This window comes from Diplotaxodon limnothrissa, linkage group LG12 (assembly GCF_057381915.1).
Source record: "Diplotaxodon limnothrissa isolate DT_005_m linkage group LG12, D_limnothrissa_male_GT1.1, whole genome shotgun sequence".
Taxonomy (NCBI): domain Eukaryota; kingdom Metazoa; phylum Chordata; class Actinopteri; order Cichliformes; family Cichlidae; genus Diplotaxodon; species Diplotaxodon limnothrissa.
This window is the reverse complement of record NC_140607.1, coordinates 20628123-20654199: the sequence shown is the minus strand read 5'-3', so window position 1 is coordinate 20654199 and position 26077 is coordinate 20628123. Positions and strand designations below refer to the sequence as shown.

At 44.0% G+C, this 26077-nt stretch overlaps 1 protein-coding gene across 1 annotated transcript in view; it reads right to left on the bottom strand.

Moving 5' to 3' along the window:
• fam222aa (family with sequence similarity 222 member Aa) overlaps nt 1–26077 on the bottom strand; it is a 46399-nt gene that overhangs the window by 6269 nt on the left and 14053 nt on the right. The window contains exon 2 of the mRNA XM_085368235.1: nt 13249–13391. Coding sequence (XP_085224361.1) covers nt 13249–13345 — 97 coding nt within the window. The 5' untranslated portion in view covers nt 13346–13391. The remainder of the gene's footprint in view (nt 1–13248; nt 13392–26077) is intronic.

Here is a 26077-nt window from a genome sequence, read left to right as displayed (position 1 = left end):
TGAGGTTAGGGCAAACTACAGGAACAGAGATGACCAGGAAGACGAAAGAAAGCGAGAGGTCAGTCTTAGTTCAGCACCCGCTACTTTCGCTGGGAACCATTTCCCCTCATAATGACAGTCCACATTAAGTAAAAGCACGTCCTCGAAATACTCAGCATATATACCGTAAACCTATATGCACTCATGTGTGCTGGGCCTCTTTTCTTCGCCTTTGCTCTTCATTTATCTGGGTTGTCTTTTTGAGGACTGGGCTGGCGGGATGCTCCTTTTCCACACTCTCGCAGCCCATTCCTGCACTAATGTACAGTCAGCCATTAATCTCACTGTAATAAATTTATTCAAATTAATAATTCATGGCAATTCAAATCCTTCACATCACAATCTCCCAGCTTGGAAAAGGTTTGACCTGTCAAGCACAGGGCAGGCTGAACAGCATTGTCCCTTGAAGGAACCCTTGACCTGTGGCTATTGTTTATCTCTTAGCAGATAGAATCAGCGTCCCTTAACTTGCTGTAAAAGGATGGGCAGGCTGGGGAAAGCCAGAGGCAGCTTCACGTCCTGAACAATACCTGCCTTGTGCTAATGGAGGTGTCATCTGGCACAAGGCTGATTAGTCAGCGATTACAGCCAGGCCTCAATTGCCGTGACAACTGCTGCAAACACAATGGGCCCTGATAGAGCCAGCTGTTTGGTCCTCTGCAATTAACCCTGCATCCCACTCGTCTCCGGCAGAGCGCTGCCTCTAATTGACTATCGGGCACACAAAGCAGGGGCTTTCGTCCAGACCCCCTGGACATAGACCCCCGCCCCTCTGCCGAGGTAGAGATGATAATAATAGAGGCGTCCTGTGGACTCAGCCGCCAGTCAATCAAAGCCTCGGTGCCCCACAGGAGCTTCCTGAGGAGAGGGAGAGAGCGGAGGAAGCTCATGTATGAGCCACTGATCAACAGGGTAGAGCAGCCTTGCAGGGGGGCAGACATGTTGAATATGCCCTCAACCAAAGTACTAATCAATTCAAGTGCACGTGAGGGGAAAGGAAACCCTGCTGCTTGCTTGATATCAAAAAAGCATTTTTTTTACAAGCACTCATCTCTCTCTGTTCATCTCAAGGTTGATTTTCTGTGCAACAACACAGGGAAGGAAAAAAAAATCCAGGCAATTATTTGTCAGGCCTCTGCTATCTATAATTGCAAAGATAAAAATCAATCACTGCAATGATTTCTCAGAGGATAGAGCTGTCTGAATTCAGCAGCTGCTTGTGTCATCACAATCATCAAACAAATGCATATTGTGAGGCAGTGGAAACAAAAATGTGCTCACCAGATAACTCTTTTCTAAATACTTCATGACTTATTGATTGGATGTTTTTTTAATACGACTTTGTTGAATCAAAATCGGTTTATTTAACACAGCTTTTTGTTTCCAGTTGCCGTCACTTTATCAAACATCGCACACAAACTTACAAGAAAATTATTTCTCTAATCAAATTAATTTCTATGTAAATAAAAGCAGTAGCTGGACAAGATATTTCAACAGGGGATACCATACTGCACTGCATATTGGGCTTTTAACCTGCCAACATGTTTCACAAATAGCAAAGCGGATAATGAGAATGTTAAAGCAATCTGCACACTGATCCTTCACAGGCACGCAGGCATGGCACCATGTCAAAAATGGATTTAATTGTTAAAATAGATTTAAGCAAAACTTGGACAAAACTCCCACATTTAATCTTTCATTTCATTAAAGACAATCTCATCCAAGATTTAATCTATCTATTTTCCACACAAGCAGATGGAAGAAATACTAAACTGAAAGACTAATCTGGGCTTCCTCCTCACTGCAGCATGAGGTCATTTGTTTAGCCTGCAGTGAAGCGGCACACGTGTGCGGTAAATACAGTACGCTGATACAGAGATGGGGTCCACAGGTACTGGATAACAGTGAAAAGGAGCAGCAGAAAAACAGAAATGTTTTTCACTTTCTGTTCCGCATGTTGTTACACGTTTTTTAATGTTTTACATATGCGGCTAACGTGTCCAAATCAAAACTGCTAATTGGATTTCTATTATAAAGGTTTCTACCAAAGAAATGTGAAATATTATACCATCAGGACACTGTCGTGTTTACATTTTCTCATTAGAATTTATCTCCAAAGCCAGATGTTACTGAATCAGCTATGAAAATTAATTAGCTGGTTTGATGTGGCAGCCTCATGCTCCTTCTAGACAGACCTGGCTTTTATGGGCTGTAGGGGAAATTACTGAGAACTGATTGATCCTGAAGGACTCCTCTGTACACATGGCCTGCCAGCCAGACACACACACACACACACACACAGATCCCACTAACAACTAATTCTAATATTTTACCCTCCCGATGAAACTGATGTTTTTTCTCTTTAATAACATCAATAGCAATTCATCAATAAAATCCATAAATCAGAATTAGCTTCAAGCTAACTGATTTCTTATTAAAAACCACCAAACAGGTGAATAAACACAATTTAGTCTGAAAAAAGGACAACTCTCAGCCTGAGTGTGTTGACCTCTAAAACCCACCACTCTCTGAAATAATAGCGTTGCCCTCTGACCCATAAAAAAACATTGACTCTCCCTCTGCATGTCTTTGGATCTTTTTTTCACCGCTTTCTCTTGTTTCTCCCCATCCTTTTCATTTCTTTGTGCTCCTCTCACGCTTCATCCCCCTCTCTGTCTTTTCATCCTCCTCTCCGTCTCCTCTGTCTCTTCATCCCCCTCTCAGTCTCTTCTGTCTCCCTCTCTGAGTAAGTGAGTTTCATCTGGGGTGCTTGCCGGGCGAAATCACCTCAGGGCGAACACTTTATTATCTGTAGTCAAAGCGTCACCACAAATACCATTCTACACACACAAGTGTCACTTTCCATTTGTCTGCACTCTGGCTGCATTAGCAGAGCCTTGCCAGCCCAGAGCCTCATCTCAAACGCACCCAGCAGAAGAAAACTAACAGCGTGGGAAAGCACTCGCCCTGCATTCCTGCCCCATTAACACCACTGGCAGCACCAGAGCAGACCTGCTGCCTCTCAAAGGAATTAAGACATCATTATCAACACTGACCTTTCTGAAATATCTTACAATATGACAAGCTATTTAGGCAGGAGCCTTAGAGTCTAGGGGAAGATATCTTAATGTGCATGAAAGGGAACTAAGCAGATGAGCCTCCCTTTAATTCCGGAGATCACTGCACATGTTAATTACTAATGATCTAGCTGAGAGTCTGGTCAACACAACACCAGTGGGTAGTTTAGTCCTCTTTGAGCCGCAAAGGAATGCAGGCCGGCAGCAGCCGTGTCAGGCCTTTTGTAGGACACCCGTGCACCAAACAAACAGAAAAACTGGGGCAACATGTTTACCTCACACTACACGCTGAATTTCATAAACAACAACAACAACAACAAAATTAATATAAAAAAAAAACACCCAAACAAAAAGAACAAGCTCCGTGTTTGTTCCCATGACAGCCAACACCAAAAAAAAAAAAAAAAAGGCATTTCAATGGAAAAATAACCGTCCTGAATATTTCACACTGTGAAGAGAGCTGCTCACAGCCACAGCGTCATTTCAGGAACAAGTTTCACCAGGCTCTTTCCATTTGCAATAATTTATGGGGCTGGATGGGCAACATAATAGATTAATGGAAAAAATAACTATATTCATCGCAAAAATTGCTTTCTGTTTAATAATCAAGGCCTGCCAAAGGGCTTAGTTGAGTGCACGGTTCTGTATAGAAGCAGGTTCTGTGATGAGCCAGCCCTCAGGCCTGCCTGGGCCACCCTCATTGTGCATACAGCATGGTCTAGAAAGCAGAGCTTTATCAGCAAATACCCCGAGTCAGCACAAGCAGCGGGGTGGTTATGTGCTGCGACTGGCACACCAGCCGATATTGTCATGTACGATTAGGCCTGTGCTCATGAGCCTGTGAACTCATTCCTATGGCATCAAAGTCAACTTCACCTCCTACTCTCCTCCATTTACATCCATTCCTCTCTGCTGCCCTCTCCTCCTTCCTTCCCCAGGTTCTTCCCATTTTACATTCAGCCCTGCCGCTTCACAGCGTACCTTCAGTGAACCTTGTGAAAAGCTGTGCTCTGCTGAAAACAGATAGAGAGGGAGAATAAAACAGCAGGTTAAACTGGTTTGATTTCCAAAACAAATCTCGACAGCTTAATTAACTCCAGCCAAAAGGGTCATCCACAAGTTAGAGCCAGCCAGAGCAACAAAGGAGCAGACGGCTCCAGTTGTTTTGTTTTGTCTTGGTACACCTCTCCAGATGACAAGGCTGATAGAGAGGAACAAAGCACAGCTCACGGAAGACAGAAAGACAAACTATGAGGCCCGTTATGGGGAGACATCAGGAAGAGGAAACAGAGATTAAACCATTCAGCGATGAGCCAGAGAGCAATGCGGGACACAGAGCCAAGAAAAAAACCCAACAAGCTAAAAACCTGACCTGAAAGATTTATGTCAGGCCCTCCTTGTTCTGTCTTTAAGAGAATATGCCACGCTGTGACACCATTTTCTCAAAGGGCTACATGTACAGCAAAGAGCCAGCAGCATTCAGAGTCATGCACAAACACAAATGGACACAGCAACAACACACACACAGTTTTGGAGTAAAAAAGAAAAACCCAGAGGTAAAGATCGTAAGCACATAAGCACAAGAAAAGGAACCAGTGCACAGAGCAGAGGAGACGGGGAGGTAAGGGAGAGAGAGCGGGAGAGAGATGGAGAGATGAAGGAAGGCTGGAGGGGCCTGGGCAGGCCTGTCAAACTGGAGGAAGTGCTGGTGCGCAGGCCTGCAGGTAAATGGAAGAAGAAAGGCGCCTGCAGGCTGCCTGAGGCAAGCCTGGGCCCTTCTGTTCTATCATTTAGGAGACAAGTCCTCCACTGATTCCCAATTAATATTTAACACTGCACAGACAACAAGGCAGTACACATGCCGAGGAGAGGAGAGGAGAGGAGAGGAGAGGAGAGGAGAGAACCATTGAAAGGACATGCATAAATGAGAACGTTGTCAAAAAGATTAATCAAAATTTGTAAAAGATTTAATGTCAGTGGAGTTTTTGAAGGAAGGATTTAATAGATGCAGTGTTCTATAATGTTAACCATCGCTTAAAGCTGAATGTTTTAATGTTTATTTTTCATCAATAAGGCTCCATCTTATCCAACTATGGGTCTGTGGTCAAACTTAAAAACTTGTTTTAAGTATTAAAGTTCAGTTCAACGGAATTCAGTATGCTTTATTGGCATGAATGATGCACAACTGTGTCAAGGAACCCCGTCACCAAAGCGACAAAATTAGTTTATATAGTTTATGTGGTAAGTTAGATCGATGACACCTTAAAGTTAACAGAGAAAATGAGATACAAATGCATTACAAGAACATTGTGAGTAGATCGTCACCCACTATCTTGCTGGCGAGATTCACCAAGCAGTCTGAGTGCAAGTGAAAGCACCATTAGATGATGTAACAGGTTCAAGTTCAAGTTCAACTTTATTGTCACTTCAACCATATACAGTTTAAAAATACACAGTGAGGCGAAACAACGTTCCTCCAGGAACCAAGGTGCTACAAGACAAGTTAGTGCAAAAAAAATAATAATATATAATATATCTAGTAATAATATTGTGCAAAAGAGCATTTACAGGTTGGTGTGTGCGATGGTTTGGTGGTGTAGGTCAGTGTGTTTGCGCTTGTGTTGGTTAGTCAGTCCAGTCTCAATGTTTTGAGGTATTTGAGTTAAGCTGAGTGATAATGTTAGTGTATGTGTGTGTGTGCGTGTTTATCAGTCAGTCCCTTTTTGCTGAGGAGACGGATGGCTTGTGGAAAAAAGCTGTTGCACAGTCTGGATGTGCGTGCCCGAATGCTTCGGTACCTTTTTCCAGATGGCAGGAGTGTAAAGAGTGTGTGAGAGGGGTGTGTCCGATCAGCCACAATGCTGGTGGCTTTGCGAATGCAGCGTGTGGTGTAGATGTCCTCAATAGAGGGTAGAGAGACCCCGATGATCTTCTCTGCTGTTCCCACTATCCGCTGTAGGGTCTTGCGGTCTGATATGGCACAGCTCCCAAACCAGACAGTGATGCAGCCGCTCAGGATGCTCTCAATAGTTCCTCTATAGAAGGTGGTCAGGATCGGTGGTGGAAGCCGGGCCTTTCTCAGTCTTCTCAGAAAGAAGAGACGCTGTTGGGCTTTCTTGTGCAGGGAGCTGGTGTTGAGGGACCAGCCGAGGTCCTTCTCCAGGTGTACGCCCAGGAATTTGGTGCTGTCAACGATCTCCACAGAGGAGCCGTTGATGCTCAGCGGTGAGTGGTCGCCTCGTGTCCTCCTAAAGTCAACAACCATCTCTTTTGTCTTGTCAACATTCAGAGACAGGTTGTTGTCCTTACACCAGTCCGTTAGTCTCTGCACTTCCTCTCTGTACGCTGACTCGTCGTTCTTGCTAATGAGACCCACCACGGTCGTGTCATCAGCGAATTTAATGATGTGATTTGAACTGTGTGTTGCTACACAGTCATGAGTCAGCAGTGTGAACAGCAGAGGACTGAGCACACAGCCTTGTGGGGCCCCAGTGCTCAGTGTGGTGGTGCTGGAGGTGCAGTTCCCGATCCGTACTGACTGAGGCCTTCCGGTCAGAAAGTCCAGGATCCAGTTGCAGAGGGAGGTGTTCAGGCCTAACAGGCTCAGCTTTCCGATCAGTTGTTGGGGGATGATCGTGTTAAATGCTGAGCTGAAATCTATGTACAGCATTCGGACGTGTGAGTCCTTCTTGTCCAAGTGTGTCAGGGCAAGATGGAGTGCAGTGGAGATGGCGTCGTCCGTTGAGCGGTTATGGCGGTATGCAAATTGCATTGGGTCCAGTGAGGGGGGCAGCAGGGTCTTGATGTGTCTCATGACGAGCCGTTCGAAGCACTTCATGATGGTGGGTGTAAGTGCGATAGGGCGGTAGTCATTGAGACAGGACACAGAAGACTTCTTGGGCACGGGGACGATGGTGGTGGCCTTGAAGCAACATACTGACTGCTGTATGGTCTTCGCAGACCCATGGCTCTTATTCATTATTATTTAATAGATTCATTTTTATTGCAAAAGAAGTGACTATAGGCCACTACAAACTATTACTGATATCAAATTTGAGTTGTATTCTTGCAAGTAAATGTTTTGTTTCTTACTCAATGCACTCCTCTAAATGAAACCTGTATATTTGTATCACTGGCACCATCTGGTCACTGCCATGATCAATTTCCTGAGAAGCCACTTTCATTTGAAGACCAATCTGACAATCTGAGTTTGCAGATTGTCCTTTGAATTGTGATTGGTTAGGGGAAACTGATTCTTGGGGATAGTCTCTAAAGTCTTTAAGGAACCATGGAAGAGGGTTGTAGCAAGAGGTCTAGGATAAAACCTTAGGGTCAGACCATGGCGTCAAATCTTTAACTATGTAAGTAAATATTCAAATATGAAGATCCTAAAATGACAAAAATGGGTTTCATTAGAATGAGTAAACAGCAGACTGCAGTTAAATGTCCCAGTGGAGCAATGATTTGATTATTGTGCTGTGGTCAGTTTGCACTCCCATGCTCTCTCTGCCAAAACCTCTGCACTGCTTAGGCAGAATGAAAAACCAAAGGCAGGAGTGGTATTAAAAGTGCATTGCTGGTTCAAACCAAAACTACACACTGCTAATGGCTCTCTAATTTCAAATTGCTCACACATGACTTCTTGTGCATTTTCTAATCATGTTTACACCCTTCAAAGAACTTGTGCAATAACATACTGATCAATAAGTACTCTGTGAATCTCAATAATAGCTATGAGGTTAAAATGTGTTGGCTAATTCACTTAAAACTAAATGCTGGTGAATCCTCCAAAGAGGACTACTTTTATGCAAAATATTGCCAGTTTAGTAGAATTTAAGAAGGTAAATAATAATATCTTGATTTAAACTTTCGAATCTGCTGTAGTATTTTCATTTGGATGAAGCAACTAGACAGAAATAGAGCAATTAATGGCTTGAAGTTTGGTTAAAAAATAACTCAAACTTTTCTTCCAACTCGCACACTTTTAAAGTCCAATTACTGGACCAAAATTCCGTTTTTATTTTAAGTTTTGTTAAGACGTCCATGCTCAAAAACAAAATATCCTGCCAGGAGTGTGCCAAACCTCCTGAACGCCTCTCACAGCCAGGCTGTGCTGGGTTTAGCTTTATGAAGACACGATCATTTCCTGTGGGACAGCTAGAGCCTGCAGACACTCTCTGTACCCTCGCTCAGATCGTCCAACCCACCCCCACTTTCTGGCAGGCGAAGACAGAGGGTGTCGCTGCCTTGCACCTGGGACGCCCAAATGCCAGCTCGGAGGCTTTGGAACAAGGAACCTGTTTTTGAACCCAAGTCCTGCTGCGACCAAAACTACACCAGAGTCCCTTTTCCTCAAGCTCACCTCTCAAGGCAATAAGATTGCTTCACCCCCTGTGTTCACAGCAGAAGGCAGAGGGCAGAGGGAAGGCATGGCTCTGCTGGATGTCACCATCCGGAAATGATTCTCTGTGTGCCAGCAATCAGACGCCAACACGACAGAAGAGGCTGTGGTATGCATGAGGTAAGATATGTACAACTAATATCATATGGCCGTCTCTCTGAAATAAACTGCGACTCAAAATTCTCCGCTTTTCACAATCTAGCAATATTACAGAAGTGCAAATTACACAATCAGTGCAGCTATGCAAAGCCAGCGATTCCTCAAAATGAAACTGCATAAATAGGAATCGTGGATGAGTTATGGAGGAAGACGTGGATAGCTGTCAATCACCTTGCACTGTAAAAAACACCTCGTGACCTCTGCTTCCTTGCTGCAGACAGTGGAATAATGACAGTCTCTGTGGACCCTCTGTGGAATTCCAAATGGGAGTTAGAAATGAGGTAGTTCAATCAGCGGGAAAAGGTCAAGTGCATGCAGATTTGCTCTCCCTTGCAGTCTCCATTCCTTTTTTCCCAGTTTCGCTTTACACCCTCCAGCCCCCGCCACCTCCAGGGTACTGAGGCAATCAGGGTAAAGGCTGTTATTTCTGCTGCCGCAAGTGACCACGTTTAAATATTCAACTAAAAAAGTCCCTTCCCTCCCCTTTCTTGCCAACTCCCCCTTTTCCCCCTTGGATAGTAGTTGTTGAAGTATTGTGGTGCAATTTGATACGGCCAGCTAATTCCACTGTTATGTCTCGTACTGCCTCAGACAAGTGTGGAGGAGAGGTGGCAGCAGGTCATTACCTGAGCATATTTCCCTCCCAATGGCAATGTGGCTTAGGAAGAGAAGCAGCTAAAAGCAAAGAAAACTAATGGCTTTGGCAGCTCTGCCTGCAAAAGCATGGGGCTATTAGGAAAACTACAATCCCCAGGTGTACCTCTATGTCATGTCCTAAGGCTGTATGTGACAAGGCCAGGTTGTCTCTGTCGATCAAGCTGGAAGAGGGCCGAACCTGGCCTGACATAGCATGAACCTGGGATACCAAGCCTTCTGGGAATTTTTCATCTACACCTGGCTGATTGGCACCCCCGGGCCTCCCGGGTGGTGTCACACAGGGTTATGGTTGCAGGTGTGCTTGTGTAAATGTGTGTGTACACATCTCTGCTACAAGAAAAATTCTGGGCTGTACAACAGTTGATTGAAGAGTGGCTTTAGCTTTAAATAATAATTTAAAAAAGTAGCTTTATGTTTTTGACATAAGTAGAATTGCGTTCATCTTTAAAGGAAAATCATTTTTGTTTTAATTAGGCTTAGGTGCAGTGACACCAAAAGTAATTATAAATCACCATTGTGTGCTCATGAGTCGCAACCAGGCCCTGTTGAGGTTAGAGACACAAGGGAACACCCAGGTTTAGCCCAAAGTCTGATCCAATCATTGGACAAATATGGGAGTGGCAGTAAGCTGTTTTGTTAACAAGGGTACTGTAGCATTGACAGCATGTCTGCACAAAATGTGCAAATATGCACACCCATTTTGACAACTGCATCATTACAAAATGTCATGCTGGCACAAACGCAACTGCTAAGGAATGAATAAACAAATTAAAACCTGCTGAAATTTGAAAAGATATTATTTTGGAAAATAGCCAGCAGAAATACCCCCATCAACTACTCAAGTGAAGGATTCTGGACCTGTTATTCTCTAGCTGACATGCGACAGAGTAATTGCTGTCTGGGCAAGAGGGGAGGCAGGGTAGTGGTGGGGGCTGCTGGGCCTCCTGTCCAGCCATCTCAGTGTTCACTGGACTGGTCCGCCTCCCGTTCCCCTCCGAGAGCGGGGCTTTAACGCTCACCCGTGTTCCCTGGACCTTCCGGACCACATCGAAGGATGATCAAGGAAAGGAATGGGTGGAGAGGGAGGTCACCACCGGCTGAGGGTGGCCAGGGTCAGTGGCATCCATTCACCCCTCTCCCCCTGCAGGGCCTTTCTCTCTCATCTGCCTGGATGGGTGCCCTCTCTGTGGGGCACAACACGATGAGAGGTCCTGGCTCCGCTGCCGTCTCTGCCTTTCATGTCTCCATATAGGGCAGTGGTAGATAGACGCGGAGGGGGAGGACGAAGGAGGGGGCAAGCTACAAATGTCACCCATAAGGGGGGATTTAATTAAAAATGACAGGGGCTGGCGCTGGAGAGTGCAGCCACATATGTGCGGAATTTGGGCGCAGTGAAAGCAAGTGCCTATGATTTATAATTCAAGTAATGCTCCGCACTCCTTTTAATTCTACGGCCAAAGAAAAAAAACTATCAAAAGGCTGCCCTGTGAGGCTAATCCAATATGATATTTTTAAGGGCAGGCGGTCAATAGCTTTTTGAAAAGCCAGCTTCTCTGTCTCCCTTTCTGCTTCTCTCTCTCTCTCTCCTCTACTTGTCTGTCTTTCCCCGTCTCTCTCTCTGCTCCTGCCTCCTTTCTCTCCCCGCTCTACAGTACCTCACCCCACCCTCCTGAGCACAGACACAGAGCGGGCTGTGATAATGGAAACATCCCGCTCTCCGCCTCCTGTTTCTCCTGCTAAGCTCTGTGCGCTTGGGGGAAATTGATTGTCTGGCGAGCCGATCTGAACGCTTCCAGCTGATGGTAGAGCCAGTTAAGTCCTTTTTTATTGAGGGTATGAGGGATTTTTAATGGGATTCAATAGGAGTCGCATCAATGAACTGTGCAGCCACTCGGCATCTGCACGCAGGGGCTTTTTCTAAAACCCTCCTCGCCCTCTTATCCCAATGCTCTGCCACCCCACCTCCACTTTCTCTGACACTGAAGGAAAGCAGATGCAAATGACAGAGCTCGCCTCTACCTTCGCTGCCACGTAATCCCCCTCCTGCACTTTTACTTACTGTCCATTTCAAGGGTGTATTCTTATATTCAGCTTCCTGTTGAGAGCCCTGTCATTTTACCCACAAACCCTTTCCATTCTGGCACAAACTTGGCCACGACCAATCAGTCATGGGACCTGCTCAGCATGGTGACCTGAGTGTGCCCACTTCTGCAGCCAGACCCACTGTCTGCTTTTCTGCAGCCTTTCTAGGCCCGGACAAACAATTGCCTTATTGAGGCCAAGTGGTGCACGATGGTGGAAATCCAACACTTGCCTCCCCCTCCCTCCAGTCCAAGGACAGAAAGGAGGTTATTATGTTCAAACATCCTCATTATGAACCTCAAGTCAGTCACTGCGGTAGTCCTTCAATCAAAGGGTTTAACAGGTGGAGAAGGAGAGGGAGTGACAGGGAGAGTTAGACAGAGAGGGTCAGCGAGAGGGAGGGCAAAGGGAAAGCTGGAGACTGTTCTTTTTCTCTATTGATTTGAGTCCTGACTCCCACTGGCTGCTCTTCAATAAAGGACCTTGAGAGGAAGTGGGCTAATCCTGCAAAATTGGAAGTAGGGAATCGATTAAGAAGACTGCTGAAGACTCCTTCCATTTCTCTCCCTTCCTCTTCATCTTTACCTTCACTAATTTTATTTTCACAATTTCTCCTTCCCCCTCCCCCTTTCACTGTGCCTCTTTCTCTAAAACCTCATTAGCGATTTGTAGTTGGTTCACTAATCTAAAGAGCTAACCCTTCCAAATGCACCCAAGGCTTTGTTTATCTCTCTGTTCCTCCCTGTTTCATGCACATCTATACACCTCCATATCCACACAGACTAGAAAAAACAACAAAAAAAGTCTGAGTACATATATTATACAGTCACCTTTTTGTTTATGATTCTTCTCTCCTCTGCATAAGGAATTTGGAAAGTGATGCTGAGCTGAAGAGTAGCTAATTGGACAGTGAGGAGCTGAAAAAGAATTTGGGCAGTGCTTCATTTCTTCGCCAATCAAGAGTTTCAAGCCTTTCACAGGGCTAGTTAAAGGCTTGATACAATGCTCCTCTGATGAAGAAGCCCAGATCCTTCTATTTCCACTAAGCCTTTGTAAGCTTGGGTAAAAACTGCAAGGTTAGTACTCCCCTGCTCTCCATCCGCCAACCTTTTTAATCAGCTTGAGGTAGCTCGTAGCCCTGCCATGTAAACAAAAGCCAATAAAGAGTCTAGGAGTGTTAAATAAGCAGGAAAGACCTTTCCTCCACTTGTCAGACAAAAAAGGCTTATTCAAAGCTTCAGCAAAGTTAACGAGAAGTTCACCTTCCAGAGGCCTGACCGCTGCAGCTCTCTCTAATCCCAAACTGGTTAGAGCTAGTTTCGCCAGCACTCTTAGCGGTTTTCAGCCCTGGCTCATCTCTGTCCCTTTACACCATTTTGTGGGTGGACAGAGGGTGGTGCTAGGGAGCAAACAGAGCAGCTGTCACACTTTACATGCGGCCGGCACAACCAGGGCCAGACACTGTAAATGTTTACAGACCCTCAGGGTCACCCAGGGCCACTGAGGCACGTTAAACACTGTCTGTTCGGCCCTGTTGCCACGACTGCACAATCAGCACTGCTAAACAGCCTCCCTCACAATGAGTAGCCAAACAACATAGCATTCCAAGGCCTAAGTGCAAAGTGAATGAAAGTGTTTAGAATTCCTCAGAGTATTGAGAGAAAATAGTGCCAACAACAGAAACTGAAAAGTCTATTTTTTGTAACTTCTCAGTTAGGGTTAACAACAAGTTTCTGTCCTTCAGCATGAAGATCAAACACAAACGTCGTTCTCATTCCACTGCTTCAGGCAAGAATTCCTGACCTCCATCGCACCCTCTCTTTGTTAACTTACATTTCCGTCCAAGGGCTTGTGGTGGCTCCAGGGTCTTGCTGGCACACACTGGGTGCTGGGGTTGAGGGTTTTGCCTCCTCTGCAAACAGGCCAGCATGGCGAGGTGGGCACAGTACAACAGCCGGGGGAGTTCTGCGGCCAACCTAGAGTAGAAAAGGAGCAAGAGAAAGAGAAAAAGAGGAACACTGCAGTGAATTAAGCAGGATGATTCGAGGTCATGGCCGTGTCTCGTAAGGCTGCAGGAACTCACTCTGGGCTAGATGGGCTAGGTTTCTCACTCACGATTTAATTGGTAAAGCATGCCTACGGCTGCCTGCCCCTCAGCTGTGTGTTGAATGATAAACACACACCTGCATCGGGGCACCACAGTTGACACGGGTTCAGAGCACAGTCCAGGCCAGTCACTCTGCAGCTTCAAACAGCACATCCACAAAGCCATTCAACCGCATCTCCTGTCCATGAAACCATCGTCAAAACAAACACACGGGCTCACACACAAAGTAGCAATACTCAGGCACACTGAGACACATTCCTTCCAGGCCAGTGTGTACGTGGTGATTGATGGCGTTATCTATGGACAGCTAAAAAAAAAATAAAAAAATAAAAAATGGGAATGCTGAGAAAACAGCAGTCTGCCTGCAACAACTTAACATGCAACAGCTCTGGGGGACTGTCAGGAAAGGCCTGGGGGGGACTGAGTGGTGTCTGCATGTATGTGTAGCCGTGTGTTGAACCGTATGGTTGCATGTGTGTGTGTGAGCAAATGCGATGGGCTAGGAGGGGGAGACTGCCAACCGTACATCAGGGCTAGTGACGGCACTAATCAATCTCCCTCTAGGCTATAAATCTCCAGCTCTACACTTCCATTTTTCCCCCACAGCCACCTTCACTCAGGAACAGGGAAGCAGTTGCTGCTAGTTTCTTCTGAAAAAGCCCATCCTAGTCCTAGTGGAAAGCACAGGACACAGTTTTACATATATTATGCAGATACAGGTTATCATTCATTAGAAACTTATGAGTGTCAATGATGACTGATTACTTCTACTGGTTTTATAGGCCAGATGAAAACAGCTAAAGCAAACCGCTGAGGTTCCAGAAGTGATTTTATATGATAAGGATCGAGATTCACTTCACCATTGTTTACTCAGCAGATACCGTTCATTTCCTGGAACCACACGCTCTCGCTGTATTGAACACTTTTGCAGCCCAGTCTCACCTACAATGGATAATGGCTGTGTCTATAAAAAGGATTGTGGCCTTAATCTTAGCTCAGCCTGTGTTTGAATGTCTTGTCCAAAATGCATCAATATAAAACACTATTGTTTCCATCTGGGCTGGTCTCCTCTCATATTAAAACAAAGAACAGAGGCAAATATTTCATCTATGCTGTCAGCGCCAGCGTCTCCCGCCATGATGCGTGGCAGATTATTGAAAAATGATTTCTCATGCGCCTGTCACAGGCTTGTCCCCTGTTATTTATTTTCTCAGTGAATCACTAAATGAACATTTAGCCACCTGCCATCAGTCCATTACTTAGTTTTATAGATTATCATTTTAATATGAAAGAATGCAATTACAATGATTACAAGATAAATTAATGGCAGCAAAGCGCCGGCTCCTGTCTCATTCATTTAAAGAATAAAGCAAAACACAGACCAGCAGTGAAAATCGTCAAAAAATTAAACCAGTCATTGAAGAATCCAAACAAATCAAGCTTGTAAATGACCCAATGTTCCTGTAATATTTGACCAAAGTGAAAAACCATCATCTAAAGCAGGCTACGTTATGACAAACACTTACAAAGTCAATTTTGTAACTTTTATTGAATATCTGTGACAATGACTTCCAAATGCACAAATGCAAATTTGTGCTACGTTATCTGGCCTTAAAACAGAACATCCCCAGCACAGTTTAGGTGAAAAAGAGGAAAATTATAGACAAAATCCTTCCTCTAAGTCTGGCAGTAATTAACTTTCGATTTGTATTTACAGGTGTATTTGTATAAACTTGTGAAATTCCCCACATATATTTTACCTTTTAAAAACAGGAGATTTAAGAAGTGCATCCAAATGTTCTACAGCCATTTAGCTTTTCGAATGATTCAAGCAAAATTTGATTAGAAGTGTGAGGGTGGAAAATGCAGAAAGGAACTACGATATGCAAACACATCTAGCTGCCTGTAATTAACACTGAATGACTTCCCTGGTTTGAATAGGCAATGATCAGAAACAGGTGTTAAATGCATCCTCCCCGCCCAGAATGCAGTCTTTCACCCATAAAAAGCCTTTTAAAAAAATAAAAAAATAAAACAGTTTTAAAGAAATTACATTTGACCTCAGACCCCGAGGCTTGTATAATGCACTTAACACTCGCATGTATTTTTAAAGCATTTTAGAAGCAGCACAAAACAACTCTTTTAGCCTGTCGGTGTGAAAAGGGTGTTCACTAAAAATGCATCTCTCTAATAAATATGAGTAAACTGCATCTTTAGACTCCGAAGACTCCACTCCCTCTTCCTCTCTCACACACATTTGCAGTGAAGAGAGGGGCCACTCTCTGTCTCGCCAGGTGCTTGAGCAAAAAAAGGTCGCTTGCAGTGCCATTTCCTCTCACACACAGGCAGGCCTGGCCTAAACACACTGGCACTTTGAGCTCATTACTGGCTATTCACATAATCCTTTCTCTGTGTCCTCGCTGTGAGGATACTAATTTCACAACAAGCCCATCCTCACAGTCCATTTGTTCAAAGATAGTGGTTGAGAGAGTGGAAAGGGACACATGGTGTAGATTGAGACTAAAAGCTAGTCTTAACGGGGGATACCGCCACCGCTTTCCCCTCTCTGAAATAAAAGACAATCGTCTAACTACCCTCCATTTTTCTCCATTTGCTGCTCACCAAATGTATTCGGAGGCATTATACTTGCTGAAAGAGACCCTCTTTTTTTCAATTCAATTTCAAGAACCAATTTTCCCCTATTATTGCCGTTAAGAGAGAAGCCGAAGGTGCAAGTCTTCAGCTTGTTTGTCATGTCCCTCTTTTCCCCTCATCTCCTCCCATTAGGTTATTGTACTACTTAGCAGATGTCTATCAGTGGCAGGAAATAATCTCCAAACTAAAACCCTGTGATCCATCGTCCAGCTGCCCAAAAAAACAGCCTGTCTTCCTGAGGTCAAACCCCGTGGAGCTGCTGAAGAATGTGCGAGCACACACACTCACTGCCCCCCCCCCCAAAAAAAACCCCACCTGCACTTCACTCACTCATCAAATCCACTCACAGGTCTCCTATTACACCAGTGCAGGGATATCTCAAAAGCCAGGATGTCTATCGGCTCTTTCTCGTTCTGCTAACGCTGCTGCAGGGTTTGCAATGGGGGCGGAAGATCAGTCCCATGAGATGAGGGAATAAGCCGGAATCAAGAGGCGGTGGGCTTGGCAGAGGGCTATTTCTTAGTTAAAAGGTTCTTAAACTGCAGAGGAGATCAGAAGAGATGGCTCCCTGCGCCCAAAGCTGTCTGCTCAGATAAGCATCCTGCCAAGTGCGGGGTGTAACAGGGTGGTCATGGATGAATGAACGGTGTGTGCGTGTGTTTTTTGAGGTATACATGTTCCAGGTGAAAGAGAGAGTGAGGCAGCTGATACCCAGGACATGTCCGTGCTAACAGGTTTTCATCTTAAAATTAAAATGTAAAACTTTTGCGGCTTTTTGCCTAACATCCAAACTACTTTACCTTTTTTTGGGGGGCACTGAAAACAGAGATTTTATTTTAATTTAAAAACTCTCAGACTGTGTTTTAGTCTGAAGTAGAGAAACGATGTTGGAGACAACATGTGCAGTTTGATTTGAGTCCTCGTCTGATTCATCACGCTGCTGTCACATTACGCTTTTCATCAGTCTTGACTACCAGCGGTTATTTTAACACGGTACATCAGGTGTTGCTGACCTTGATTTCTGTACCATCAGAAATCAAGATCAGCAATGTGCTTATCATGCTGGCTCTATGTGCCGGTGGCATGCAGTGTTCATTTTTTCAGGAGTTTATTTATGAACAAAGGTTATTTCTTTGCTGGTGCAAAAATGCTGATCTAGTTATAAATATAAATACATTAAAGTTAAAGTAGCCTCAGGGCCGGGTACTTATGGCTCTAAAAATATATCTCAAGCGGCAAAAACTATCCAAATTAAATGCATGTCCAACCTGAACTGTTGGCTTACTGTGTAATCAGATGGGTGCTGGTTTAAAATACGTTTGCATTAAATGTGAACCGCACTTCTGCAGCTGTTTGTGTTTAAACAGCATTTATCATGTGTAAACTCTTATTTACTGCTATATGAAAAGTTTATCAGTATCACAGGATTTACGCTCATATAAGCCAGTCTGCATCTCCAGCAGCAACATTCTGTATTAATACAGGGCACGCGTATCAAGACTGAAAGCTAGCATCTGGCTGTTGGGGTGATTAACAGGTTTGACTGCCATATCCAAAACCTAACTAAACTAGTCCGTGGCTCCTATAACTGTAACCGCTTTCTTGTAACAATTGATTGGAATAATTAACAATGTATTGATTGGATATCAGCCCGATTCTGACAAAAAGCTGCACTGGTTACGGCCATAATGGCTCCAATCAATCACTCGAGTTCTATTTTGTCCCGTGTTTACTACACTACGCTTCAGCTGCAGCGCACTCGCTCTCACTCACTTACGTTCAGTGTAACACTTGCTGGGAAGCTTTTATTGCACTTACAGCAACATAACTTCTTGTTGTCAACTCTGCTTCTATTATTTCACTTCACCTGTGTAGAGTGAAACTGCTTCCTTCCTTCCCCAAAGAAACAGGTGAAGTCGTAAGTGATAGCCATATACAGAAGCTTATTTATAATAATTTTTTGTTCTCATTTTAATACTTTATTCCCACTGGGTTATTATTATTATGATCATTGTTTTACTAAGAAATACTGAAACAGTAAATTTATATTCTTGGATGTATCTTATTTAATTTTCTTGTATTCAGTGTGTTGCAAAATAAAGGTTTGTAGTATGATACAACATCAGCACCGCTATCTGCGAGAAGCTGATTTCATGTTTTGCCAGTGTTAGCGGGCAAAATAAACTATTTTCCAGCTCTAGTTAATGTTGCTGTTGTTACCAGTTTACAGAAAACTTCTCATCAAGCTTCTACAGTTAATCGTCTTAAGCGTCAGCAGTGAAAATTTCCCCTCCCAGCAGTGGTTCGGGAGCCTGGCAGACAGCCTCGACAATAAGCGGGGGGCGTGGCTTCAGCCTAATTGAATGGTGACCCTGCAGTCTCACTATGGGACGCCCCATGCAGTGCTTTTAACAAGCTGCTGTGTCTCCCCTCTTAATAAGCCCAAACAAGTTAATCCAATCGACACACTCAAACCCTTTCTTTTTCTTTAACAAGGCACTGCCTCTACCCCGTTAATCCCTGGCTCCCCCCTTCTCCGTCACCATACCGTCACATGAATGGAGGGAGAGTGAAAGGCTCCATTAGGGAGGACTGGCAGTAAACCCCTTTCGGCTCGGCACTTTCCACACACCAGCATTAAATTATTTGCACTCATACTGTATATTCAAACACCCACTCACTAATGCTCACATGTATCCGACAAAAAAAAAAAGGGGTCTATTTGGATTTGGCACACAATGAGAGGGTTATGTTCGCCGACCCTGATCCACATAGACAAACCAACAACAAAACCACACACAAACAAAAATTCTGAGGGGACGTTTGCCGACAGGCACGCACTCTGGGACATGAAAAAGGCATTGTTAACAAACCCTCCCAGCTCCACAAACAACAGCCACTGATTCCCTAACAATACAAGCCCCTGGATGCACTCACCCACCAGCTCTGTACAACCTCACACCAGCGCGATAAATAACCTGCACAACAAAAGGCCATTGTGTGTAAAAGCCAACAGTTTGGGCATTATTGCCATGATATACAGTGTTGGAATAACATATTGGCAGCAGAGCCTTATATATATAATGCAGCATGTCACAGTTATTGGGGCTTATACGGCCTTGTATGCCGAGCAGTCATATTTATAAGAGGTTTCCCTGCAGATGAAGGACAACTTGGCAAAAACACTCAGCTGTTAGCTTTCCATATTCCAGTCAGCTTCAATAGCTTCGCCCATGGGATGAAGGGTGAGGAATGTCTGGCAGTCCAATAGCAGCGAGTCGTCTGTCATCTCTAATCAAAACACGCATGCCTAGACTAATGTCAAGCCTATAATAGCAATGAGGACTAATTGACTTCACAGCCAACTACTGCATCTTTGTGCTGAGCTACGTTTCATTAGTGCTAAATAACAGCCTCACGAAGCATTGAGCTGTTACGTGGCAACTAAACTCCAGTATTTAAAAAAGAGGAAAACAGACTGAAGTTCAGAAGATAGTAAATGTATGTCCACACAGACTAAGGAGCATTTAAACCAGTTATGAGTGGACATATTAAAAATACTCTCATTTCTCCAAATGAACTGCAATACGAGAGTAAAATCTGAAGGTGGTTCAAGTTGACTTGTCAGGCAGTGTTTCCACCAGTTTGCGCTCCTATTCTAGGAAGGTGCACTGACAGACACCTGCCTAGAGGTTGTTAATGTTTACCATTTGCTGGGTTTAATGTCAATTATTATAAGTATGAGATCTAACCAAGCCGTGCAATCTTATAATCAAGCTGTAAATTCTTCCTGATCTTGTTCTGAGAATATTACATAGCAGGCTGTAAAAGATTATTAAGACTTTTTTAAGAATGTGTCTATTTTCCTGACTTATTTGGCAAATCCCGTTTAGTCATTTTGCATGCACATCAAGCTTCATTTGTCTTTTCAGACTGTTTTTAGCTGCGAGAACTTGTTTTGTGCCAATCCGAGCTAGTGAGGACAACAATGTATAGTGCGCCGCAGTACTAGGAAGCAATCAGTCTCCAGTTCTCAGAGGTATTACCTGTGCAGCTTTCGGTGGGACTTACCAAAGCATTAGTCATGTAAGGCTTAACATTACTGCTCTTTTTACACCTACAGAATGAGTGATCACCGCGGAGCTGTTACAGCAAGCCAAGCACGATGAGTATGACCTTCACATCACATGTGACAGTGAAGGGGCCTTGAGCACCGAGGGGTTAAGGACATTGTTCTTGACAGAGTCTGCCAACTTGCGAAACGGTTTTCTTTTCAACAGGCCTGAGAGCTGAGACAGTTTCTTCAGCCTCGATAAACATGAGTAAAATGTAACTGAAATATATCTAATCAACGGTTAATGTATTCAAATAATAAATCATTAAGGGAAATGTGAATATATACCAATCAGATACATTTCATTTGAACAGATTTTATTCAATTTAACATTTTACTACACAGGAACTGTAATTTTGGGCATAATTTGAGTTTAACGAATTCTGACCGTGCTTACTGATCAAACAGTAAGAGTTTGTGTTGATTGAAGGGTTTGTTTATTTTGTGTAAACAACAGTACAAACGGAATACCGTTTTAGCCTTTAGAAAAGCGTCCTTTGCACTAATAGCCGACCGGGAATCTGCCCTCATTCATTTCAACCAATGTACTCTTCCAAAATGACAGAGTCCCTGCGCTCCTGCTCAAGCCTGTGGGGGACTTTGAGCAATGAGAGTGTGGCTTAAGATTGTCAGACAAACCACAGTGGAAACACATCCTGTTCCCCGCTTATTGTCTCAGCCGTTGTTGTTTTTTGTTATATTGTTCTACAAAGCAAAAGGATCAGTTGTTGTTTCATACCACTTTCACACACAGACCCAGCTAAATGATTATCGAACAATGTAGAGGCTGACTGTAAAGTTGATCCTGAAAAACACAGGGCAACTGAAATGGATGATCTTTAATTAACTAAAGTTTAATCACACATTCAAACTGCATATCAATCCAAAACAAACAAACAGAATGCTTCTCCATGCAAAACCCAGGAAGCATGTCCAAATATAAACCAGCTCCCTCCCTGCTAACTTCAGCAATATGTGAAAAAAACAACGATTTTTTTGGTTTTAATGCTGGGATTTCTGTTTTCCTCCATAAACCTTATTACACACTGTTTGTAAAGCATTGTTGATGTTGCAAAATTTCTTATCCCAATGTGACACAATCCTTTATTGTCCCAGACAGGTCCATTCATGGCTTAACACAACAACAATAAAACAAGGGCTCTTTTTTTCCCCCCTTTCTAACCATCCTATAGTGGCTCACTTGAATATTCAAATGTTCATTGTCTTTTCTGCGTTTTGTTCATTGTTTGTTGTGCTGTCATTCCTCAGCTTGGCTCCTGAACTTCAAAGAAAGGCTTATGTCAATTTATGATGAAATGGAGTGAGCAGGCGAGAGGCAAGACGGAGAGGGAACGAGCGAGAGAGAGAACCTTCATGCAAAACGGCCCTGCCTCAGAATGTATGCTTATTAATGGGTGTTCAATAAATCAATGGAATATAATTAAATTCAAACAGTGTGATTTCTTCTCCGACTCCAAATATCACTCTCTCTGCAGGGCCTAAGGTGACCCCAATTCCCATGGTCCAAAGGACAACTCCGCTGTCTTTCACTGGAGGGTGTCACAGATCCAATACTAAGTCATGCATAACATTAGCGTGTTTTGAAGCCCACAAGGCAATCAAATAGTGCACCGTTGAAATGTTGACACTGATCTCATTTGATATATCTCAAGTGTGACAAAGCCATTTTTGCTCTGCTGGATATTAAAGACTTTAAAAGAGAGGATGACACGAGTGCTCACAGCTAGTTTGGAAAAGGAAACAGGCAGTTTTTGCCACATATTTTCTCCGTATTGCAGTTTATATCGCTGAGGCTCAGCAGTCTCTCTTTTACTCCATAATGTGTGCCATCCAGTTGTTGTCATCTTTTTCCCTCTCGAAGCTGGCCCCGACCATGCCAGCAAAGGGAATCCAATTGGACAGAGTGGGAGGTGAGTCTGCGGTTGGTAATCACCTGCTGGCTAAAGGCACAGATGGCACAAACATCAGCAAGATGTTCATGCAGCAGCGATCCAAGAAGTCTTTCTGACAGGCTGACAAACAAATACAGAAACCTGAGAAACCCACAGGAAGCTGAGGAAGCACTGCAAGCAGGTTTGATGCAGAAAGTTGGCAACCTGGGAGTAAGTGAGCAACCTGAGGTGCCAAGCACTGATCCCTGTGCTGTTTTCACAGGCAAGATGCTGATTGCAGATTGTAATGATTTAAAAATTTAGACTCTTTGCTCAACAAGAGTAGCCTAATAACGTACTGTGCTGTGAGCCGATGGCAGAGTTAGCAGCACTCATGCAGGCTGACTTCTTCTTCTTCTGTGATTTTATTTAGCAGACCAAACACTTGCATTCTGTTTCAGGTTTTAGGACTGCACTTCAACGGGAACACGACTGTAGTACATCTGTTAAGATTTCTCCCTGAGCTGCCATGACTTCTCCTGACACGCTGGAGAGAGCCCATTTAAGTTTTCACTAGGATTAACAGGCGATATATTTAACTACAACAGTTTGCACAAGCATGCAGCTATCGCTCCAATCAGGTGTAAAGCCTGTTAGCTCTTCTCTCTCAGCTCTGGATGAAGGAAGTTAGACGAAGTCATTTAGTTTATTGATGCTGCTGGCAGAGATTTTTTTTTATTTTATGGTAGTCAAGGCTCCCAACACATCAAACATATCAGAGTAAAAAGGCCCCAGAGACATCCCTCTTCTTGAAGACTCCCCAGCAGATGAGCTCCTTCTGCTCTCTGTGTTACTGCTTGGTGCCGTGGTTTGTCCTTCACAAGAGACAGGTAACACTGCCAAGACCCAGTAATTAGTGCAGATGGAGACTGTAATACTCTCTTCCCCTCCCTGCAGAAATGCCAAGGGAGGCAATCTATAAATTCCTGCATATTAATGCAATTTAAAACCACTCCAGACACCTTGCTGGAGGCATGTGATAAAAAGGGTGAAAGCCAGACTATGGCACAGAGCTGCGGATATGTCGCTGACATCAGTACCGTCTCAGCAACTTTGTGACCTAACACAAACCGGAATAGAGTCCCAATCTGTCTCCTTTCTTGGAAAAGGCTTTCCAAATCCTGACCTTAGGCCTTACAACTGGGTCTCTATCAATAATTAAATGGTAATCTAAAAACCCATTTTAGTTAGGTCATCTTTCTGCGCCATTGTCCCCGCTTCTCTTCTTCCTCCGTCTATTTTTTCCCGTCTTTCCGTAAGATCTAGTTAGAGATTCCATTAGCATGAGAAAGCAGGCTGGTAATTGTCTTCACCCTACTGAGTGATCCCTGGATAGAGGATTAGGCAGTGAGAAAGCCCTATTTCAACTTGGAGCACAGATGCTGCCCACAGCCACCCACTCCAGATTAGATTAGACTGTGGAGGGATGAAACCAACTGGTAACTTCAAGCAGCATTAAACAAAAAGCGTGGACAGGAGGTTAAAACCAAACTTTTGTTCACCTTTCAGCACCAGCTGTGGCCACCTTGTTTCCTTTTCTCTCTCTGTGTCTCTCTCTCAGTCTAGTCTTTTTCAAAATTTCTCTTTTAATCTACTAATATGCTTTTCTGTTGAAAATGGGGATTGTGGGAAAGGCAGCTTATAGTTTCTCTCTCTGATATACACAGAGTATTTAGAGCTGAATCTCCCTAAATCATCCCCCTGGGCCACCCTGTCCGTCACTAATCTGCACGCCACCACCCACTCATAAGGAGGTGTCACATTTCTGGCACTCCTCCATGGGATATAAGCACTTCAAACACCACAGCTTCTCCACTTGACCTTTCCACGGAGATGATCGATTAAGCCAGTTGGATTTATTCCATAAACAGGCAACCATTACATCAGAAAGGCGAGGAATTTACCTCTGAGGCAGAACTTAAAATCCATATAAGCTTCATGAGGATTCCAATTTTTATTGGCTTTTTCAATCCACGTCTTGGAGAACATTAATAACCACTGAGCTTTTTCGGGAGGCTGTTACCGTATCCGAATCGCAGCAGTTCTCCGGCTGTAATTATCGAAGCAAATCACAATGACAACAGAGTGAAATTCAACCGCTATCTGTACTCCATAAACCTGATGATGCAGGAAAACGATTGAGCTCGCTGCACTGCCGGGGTAGTACGAGGCGCATTATAAAACAAGGGGAAATTTAGCCCTGAAAAATTCAACGCCGCAAATGTGGCTTCCTTCTTTTAAAAACGTAACAAAAAAACAGAAAAGGAAACAAAACACAAACTGATACTTCTTTAGTTTGCTGTTTAGGAGGCTCTGCAGGGTAAACAAAGGAGTATAAGCAACAATAAAAGCTTTATTACACTCAGCAGAAACTTTATTAGGTACACCTGTGAAATCTAATGCAACAGCTCTACCATAAATTTGTCTGGAGACTCTATTATGTTGCACCCCTCACATTAACCGGGCTGAAAGCATATAAGGAACAATGTAGTCTAGCTCAGGTGTTGGGCTACATCAAAAAAGTGTAAAAGTAGACTTAAGGGTGGAGCTGCTGAACTGCATTGCATAAGACTTCATTGTCTCTAGTGAAGAAGAGCTACAACCCTGTAGCTTTCTTGTTTTTATGCTTGAATACCTTTTGTATGCTTTCAGTACAGACAAGAAACAATCTGAAGTGAATCAACAGGGTGAAGACACCTAGTAAGATGAAAAGTATTTCGGTGGCAGTACGCTCGAGTTAACAAGCTCAAATTTCATTTGTGAAAGTTAAAACAGGAAATCTAAAACCGCTTTCATTTAGCCAGAAAAGCAGAGACCTCCATCGAGGAGCTGGACTCCTCCTGTTAGTGATCACAGTAGCCAGAGAGCTCTGCTTCAGCTCTGAGGGACTCCTGCTCTATGGTAATCATATCCTATTTGAATAATGAGGCAATACCACCACTCCTGCTGCCCATTCCCCCTGCATCCTTGACTGGAGTCTTTGATAGACACTAATTCTAGCTCCATCTATAAAGCTCCTCTCATGCATTTTTAATAGAATCTATTACTTTAGGATTAAATTATAAAAGACTGTCCTCCTTAAATTTTTAATAGTTTGCATAATTGGTATCAGGGCCTGAATGCGGACCATAAAAACCCAGTTTGTACAGGGCTAAGCTGCAGAACGAGTTAGACGAAAGCACAAAACACTGTTGCACAAAAAGTGCATGGCTATATGACACTATTGCATGCAAGCACACATCTGCACACACATCGCAGCGTGCATGTGAGCGAGGCTTTTACAGCTTTGGTTTCACTGTCGCTGTGAATACGATGGCGCGACCTCTGAGGGAAGGGCACAATAAGGTCAGGGACCATGAGAGATACTCTTGGCTGCTGAGCTCCTGAAGCAGCCTGAGGCAGGGGGAGTCACTTGAAGGAAACTGGAGACATGAACCAGGTGTCCACAGACACCTGCTGCCAAAGATGTGACCACAACACTCACCAGGGCAAACAGCAAAAACTACTTAGCAGGTTTACAACCTCCCTTTGTCCCCACAGTCACTGATAACTGTGTTCAGTCAGCGTAAATGGAAATGTATTTCCCCTCTCTGTTCCTCGTCGCAGGCAGATCAGCCACAAGTTAAATGTCATCTGCGCTCTCTCACTCTCTACATCTCTAGCTCGGCTCCTTCCAATAGCAGACAGAGCATACAGGAGAACAAATGTGTCTGAGACATCGCCTCCAAACTAAAGCCCCCTTAGAAATCTATGCACGTCACCAGTTCCCAAATTAGCACCACAGGGACACCCTCCTCACCGCCCCCGCATGCTAGCGGCAGCTCTTTGGCATAT